This window comes from Leptonychotes weddellii, chromosome 5, assembly GCF_054177405.1.
Source record: "Leptonychotes weddellii isolate Sample4059 chromosome 5, ASM5417740v2, whole genome shotgun sequence".
Classification (NCBI taxonomy): domain Eukaryota; kingdom Metazoa; phylum Chordata; class Mammalia; order Carnivora; family Phocidae; genus Leptonychotes; species Leptonychotes weddellii.
Window position 1 is genome coordinate 40,018,222 of NC_138373.1, and position 6,672 is coordinate 40,024,893.

The 6,672-nt window shown below is 46.0% G+C and overlaps 1 protein-coding gene across 1 annotated transcript; it reads right to left on the reverse strand.

Moving 5' to 3' along the window:
- Nucleotides 1-3,672: 3,672 nt before the first annotated feature.
- Nucleotides 3,673-4,508, reverse strand: LOC102748356 (malignant T-cell-amplified sequence 1-like). Its single transcript, XM_006734755.3, has one exon. The coding sequence runs from the start codon at nt 4,365-4,367 to the stop codon at nt 3,822-3,824; it is 546 nt and encodes a 181-aa protein (XP_006734818.1). The 5' UTR covers nt 4,368-4,508; the 3' UTR covers nt 3,673-3,821.
- Between the last annotated feature and the right edge of the window lie 2,164 nt (nt 4,509-6,672).

Sequence of the window (6,672 nt, forward strand, 5' to 3'; positions counted from 1 at the left end):
CTGCTCCTTCTCCAGAGGAAGGGGTCACCTCATCCCTCGTGGTTAACGCCTGCCAATACAACGCTGAAAGTGACTCTGGGTGGTCAGAGCCTTGCATTCTTGCCAGGTCCTCGGCGCCAGAATGCACAGCCTGCCCAACACAATTTTTTCTCTGAATCTGAGGTTACATAGATTTTCAAGGTGGCTGGCCAGAATTAGGAACATTAACTGTCCAAATAGCAACCCAAGTCTAGTGGGATTGGCCAAGAATGACTGCTGGGAAAATGCACAGGTCCCCCTTTTCTGCCACCAGTGGGCACTGTATACTTGAAGACGGACAAGCCTCTTTCTGTCCCAGTGAGTCCCATTCAAAATTTTCCAGACACTATAAGTCACCAATTCTAGGTATTTACTTAGTTCTCTAGAGCTGAAAGAAACCGCTTTACTCCTCCCAGGAATTAGTGGGTCATAGGATTAATGGTCCCACTGACTCTTGTCCTCTTCGTTCTCTAAGTGGCTAGATCTTCCTCCACTCACACATTCCATCTCCAGCCTCCTCTTTTTAAAACTCACGAGCATTTATTTTTCATCATTTTAACCACCATCTGCATACTAACGGCCCAGAAACCTGCATCAAAGCCCTGGCACTGCCTGCTCTCCAGACACCTGTTACCTGTACATCTGCTGGGTAGTCCCATTTGGAGGTCCCGTAAGAAATGTATGCTTCATATGCATCACCAGAATGATGTCCCTCTCCTCTTCTGCTGCCCTGCCCTAACCATCCCCCTCCTGGCTCCTGTTCTGTTTATGGGGCCATTTTCCACCAAGTAGAGACTTCCTTTTCCCAGTAAATGTCTGGTTTTCCTCCACAAAAATGTTTAGAATAATTCAAATCCCTTGAATCAGTGTCCTCGTCTCTTGCCTGCAGGATCTGCGATGCTGCAATATTAGTTACTTCCTCTAGTCCCAGGTCCCCTCGAATCCATTCTCCCACTATCATCTACCCAAACTGTAATCTCACTCATGCTACACTCCTTCTCAACACTCTTGTAAAGACCCATTTCAACTGTAAGCACATAAATCCTTTAGCACATTAAAAGTGGGTCTCTACCATAAGCCTCTAGTTTCATCTCTTCTCCTGGAAAATGATGACCTACAGGAGTCAAGCCGCTTCTATTTCTGTGACTCTACTGCATTGCTCACACTATTTCTTTTCCTGGAATTTTTTTCACCATTTTCATTATGAAAACATCCTTAATCTTTTTTTTTAACATTTCTACTGAGACAGCCTCTAATTAAGAAATCCTCTTTGATTTTCGAGGCAGAGACAACTTTCCCTCACTCATTCATACCATATTACAATAAGTAATTCATACATTTACTATATGTAGATGTATATACATACACACATATTTGAAATTAAATTATGTATCTACATGTTTGCCTTCCTAACAAGACTAAGCTCCTGGAAAACAGGGTGGTATTTTATATTTCTGCATCTTACTTCCAGCCCAGTATCTAGCCCCAAAGCAAGCACCCAATAATGTTTGTTGAACTATTCTGGATGAAACAGCACTGGAGTTGAGCGGATTCTTGAGGTAAGATGTGACTATCACTTGTATTTGCCAGTCTCCTCACCATCGAATTAGACATTGGTATTAGCCAAGAGTAAGTAGAGACAATCCTCTTCTACTTTAATTGTTCATAATAACCTTTTGGCTCACAGATCACCTTAAACGTATGATGAATGTAGAGAAGGCTTTAATAAATACATCTATCTCTGAATATACACACCAAATTTTGTATGACATTCCAGGAAGGTCATGTTAACTCTTGCTCTCCATCCCTTCCAATGTGTATGCAGGATTTCTACCGTGAGTTGTTTGGTAGGATTGGTATCAATACCAGGATCAGCATCACTGTCCAATAATGGAAGATAGCATGCATGTGCATGAGTGAGGAGTCCTGAAAGAAGGCTTAAAATAGATGCAGAGGGTCCTCTTTCAACTTCTGGTGGAGATAGTTGGTGGCGACACAGTGAAAGAACTGTAGGGTTCTTACCTTGAGTGTCTCCGTCTGTGTTCGTCAGAGTCACTGCCGCTCCCGAATATTATGAGATGCTTCCAGGGCCTCCTCAGGTGTCCACCAACGGCCAGAGTGGTGCTGACTGGGGTAGACAGTTAAACGGGGCAAAAGCCCTAATCCTCTGAGGAAAAAATAGTGTTCTAATGAGGAGAGTTTGAGTTGTTACAGGACAACTCTGTGATGAATGGACATAATCCAAATGTGCAGATTTATGAGGGCAGATCAGCCCCTCCTCTCCTTTTGGAGCCATTCCTTCCCACTCTTCTAGCCCATTGATTCTATCCCCATCGAGTATTCCTACTCTTAGTGATCTTTCTCCTCAACAAGTAGACATACTTAGATATCCCATCAACAACCTACAACAACAATAAAAATAACAGAAAAATAATCTGGACTCGAAAACAAAATATCTTGACTATAACCTTCCTCTAGTTTTTACCCAGTATCTTTTCATTCACAACCAAACTTCTGTAAGGAATAACATGAGTCTAAATATCCACATTTTACCTTTTCACTTTCCATTCACCCCTAAATCTACCGCAATTTATCTTGCATTCATAGGAGTGACACTGAAACCGATCATGGCGAAGTCGCCTATGAGCCTTCAGTTGACCTGTTTTCCTCTCCTTTACACAATTTTTCAGCTGGGTGTCTATGATGCCATTCTGTAAAAATTGAGATAACTTTGGCTTTAAATTTCAGAAAACCCAAGTCAAGATGAAGTAATTGGTAAGAAAACTGTTTTATCTCACATAACTTCACCACATCCCTTAATAAAGAGTCCCGGTATATGGAATCTAAACGGCTGATTAATCATCAGCTCATAAATCAGCAAGGGCATGGTTGCTTTCCATGTTCAGACTTGATACTCATCAAGGTTTTGTGTGTATGTTAGTGTGTGTATGTCAGTCTGTGTGCGTGTATGTGTGCGGCAAGAGCAAAATCACACATGCCCACGTCCACCCAAAGCAGGGAGGCTGTTTCTCCCCAGGCATCTTTGAGAGCCTGCACACCTTTCCCAGAAACCTTCAAGCAGCCCCTCCTAACACAGGTCACATGGCCGCCCAGGTAAATAACTCAAAACCGTGGGAGGAAGGACCTACGGATTCCTAGGGATTCCTAAATAGGAAGATTCTACTTGGCCGTAGGTCCCGTGACCACCCACAAATGACTCCGTCTCACTGGGAAACAGAGCACTGCGGTGGGCCTAACCTAATCGGAATTTTCCTGGCTCACGTAGAACCGGGACGGACTGAGTTTTGCCAGCAAGGGGGGATAGGATGATGCTTGTCGGGCAGACAGTCACTAATGCCTGCGGGACACTCTGTACTGGACTTTCTGCTTATCCTTCCAGTGTTGTGTTAACCGAGCTGCTCGGGCCCCTCTCCGGTCATTTTTTTCTCCCAACTCCTGGATCCCAACTGTGGGTCTGTCTCCCAACTGCATGCTCTTCGCTTTGAAAAATCTACTTTTCTACCACAGATGATGCACCTGCCTTTGAACCGACATGCGCTTGGGGCAAAGGACACGGCGCCTCTCCACGAAGCGCCCCGCTGCCAACACGCACACCCGTACTCACACGCGCAAAAGGACACAGATACAGACAGCTGGGCTCCTTCCAAATCTTTACTTGGTTTTTTGTTCCTCTGAGCATCTGTCGTAAGCGCGGAGGAATGCTCTTCATGCCGTCCCACAGACACAAACACAGACACAGCACCACGTCCACAGCTCCAGTCCCGGGGCGCCCCTCCGGACGCTCACTTGTACGTCTTCATGTGCCACAGCCCATCGTTCAAGTAGTGGATGTTCTCGATGCCGATTCCCTTGTTGACCTTCTCGATGTCTTCGGCGGACATCCTCATGACGCCGACGCACAGCGCGTGCTGCTTGCCCTCGGCCATGATGGCCACGACCGTGTCCACCGCGGCGGGGTACAGCTGCGCCCCCGGGGACGTCAGGCCGGGACACATGATGTTGGCCCCACTGAGCACAAACTTGATGGCCCCCTTGTCCACCTGCTGGTGCGGCAGGATGAAGGGGTACTTGTGAAGGAGCCGCAGGGTCGGGTAGAAAGGCCCCTCTCTCTGTCTAAAGAACAGTAACTCTCCGTTGACCGTGAGGATCTCTATGTGCTCGTGGCAGCGCACGATTTTGACCGGATCTTTCTTGGGCAAGATTTGATTGAGCCACGGCTCAATCCCCGGAAACTGTTCTATCAATTGGTTCTTAATACCCTTAATAACTGAGGTTTTCAACTGGATGCAGTTGGACACATTTTCCTTTTCATCGAACTTCTTGAACATGATCCAAGGCGAAGGGGGCGCCCCCAGCGAAGAGCCCGAGCTGGGAAGATTTGTGGAAACGCCCAGGGTCCGACGGAGATGCTTACCGGAGGATGGCCGGCAGGGACGGTCGCGGCGGCTGTCGTTAACCGGAAGGGAGCGCGCTTTACGGCTCCGCGTAAAGATCTACTTCCGCCCCCCGGAGCGCGGCGCGCTGCTGGGGCGGTTCCGCGGCCGCAGATTCGTCTCCCCCGGCGGGTGGGCAAAAGGGGCGGGACTTGAGGAAGAGGAGCGGGAGGCAGAGTTCCTCTTGCGAGAAGGTAGGAACGGAAGGGGCCTGTTATTTTTACTTATGTTACTGGTAAGCCGAATCGCCGTCCCTGCACTTACCCACGCCGGAAGCCGGGGGAGCAGGTGCGGGGAGCAGGTGCGGGGAGCAGGTGCGGCTCTCCTGCCTCCGCGAGGAGCCCAGTCCCTGTCGTCACCCCGGCTCTCCCCCTGCGTCTCCCCCACGTTCTCAGACACGTCCGGCTCAGGGACGTGTCATCGCAGACATCTGCCTGCCGCCTGTCATCCCTGGATGCAGCCCTCTCCCTTCTGGGTTCTCTCCGCCTGAGCCGGGGGGGAGGCTTCCAGGCCAGGAGGAATGCTGTAGGATTTCTTCTGTCCTCTTTAAGACATCCAAACTCAGTTTGCGGTCCAGAATATGGTTTCTCCTGGCGAACGTCACCAAGTGCTCCTGAAAAGAATGTGCGTTCTGCTTTGTTTAGGTTCAGTGTTCTGTACATGCTAATAACTGTGTCCCACTGGTGGATGGGGTTGTTTTCTATTTATTCTATCAGTAGCTGAGCGGCGTATTGAAATCTCCAACTGTGATTGTGGATCTGTTTCCCTTTACAGGGAATCTATCAACTTCAGATTCATACTTTGTGAAACTCCATTATTAGGTCCATACCCATTTAAGATTAATATGGAAGTCACCCAGTTAATTAGATTTTATCCATGTAGATTCTGCATGTCATCCTAAGGAGTGTGAGGCCCCTGAAGGCAGGAACTAGTAATTTTTTAAAGATTTTATTTATTTATTTGAGAGAGAGAGAATGAGCGGGGTGAGGCAGAGGGAGAAGCAGGTTTCCTGCTGAGTGCCGAGCCGGTGGGGGGCTGTGTCCCAGGAACCTGAGATCACGACCTGAGCCAAAGGCAGACACTTAACCAACTGAGCCACCCAGGCACCCCAGGAATTGTGTATTTTATTTCTGTATTCTTTCATCTAGCATTTCTCTCCAATGAATACATGCATAATTTTGGGAAGCCTACCCTGCAGCAGAAATTATAACAGGTGCTGGATATGCAGTGGAAAGATAACACATATTTCCACATTCTTGGGAGCTTACAACACATCAGGGTAATATATATATACATATACGTTATATATATATGTTATATATATGTTATATATATGTATGTTATATATATATGTTATATATATATATATATTTCCCCATGCCCATTCTCAGAACAAAAATCTGTATTAGTCTGGGTTCTCCAGAGAATATATACATATAAATTATATTATAAAATTATATATATATTTATAGAAATTATATATATTTATATGTATAAATTTATGGAATTATGTATAAGTAATATATAGAATACATGTGTATTATATAAACAGCATATGTATCTATTGTAGGGAATTGGCTCACACAATTATGGAGGCCAAGGAGTCTCAACATCAACAGTCAGCAACAACCTAGAGACCCAGGAGAGCCAATGTTGTAATTCAGTCTGAGTCCAAGTCTGAAGGCAGGAGACCAGTGTCCTAGCTCAAAGGCAATCAGGCAAGAGGAATTCCTTTTTACTCAGGGAAGAGTCAGCCTTTCTGTTCTGTTCAGGCCTTGGTTGAGGCCTGTCCACATTAGGGAAGGTAATCTGCTTTACCGATTAAAATGTTAATCTTATGGAGAAACATCCTTACAGAACCACTCAGAACAACGTTTGACCAAATATGTGCACACCCTGTGGACCAGTCAGGTTGACACATAAAATTAACCATCACAAGCGTAGACCATCTTAAATGAGGTGGTAGAGCAACATGTTGATGTGTCCTGACCTAGAACCCAGGATGAATCCTGCTCCATCATCTACTAGATTGAAATCTTGAAAGTTACTGACTTGTATGCGTCTCAGTTTACTCATTACAAAAATGTGGTTAACAAGAATACCCATCTCTTGGGGATCGAGGTGGGAATCGCTTGCATTAGAACTTAGAAAAATTGGGTTTTAAGTATTTCATGTAGCTACAATTATTAAATTAACATGA

What these genes read in the sequence shown, in the direction of transcription:
- LOC102748356 (XM_006734755.3), bottom strand. Translation starts at nt 4,367, where the DNA reads ATGTTCAAGAAGTTCGATGAAAAGGAAAATGTGTCCAACTGCATCCAG.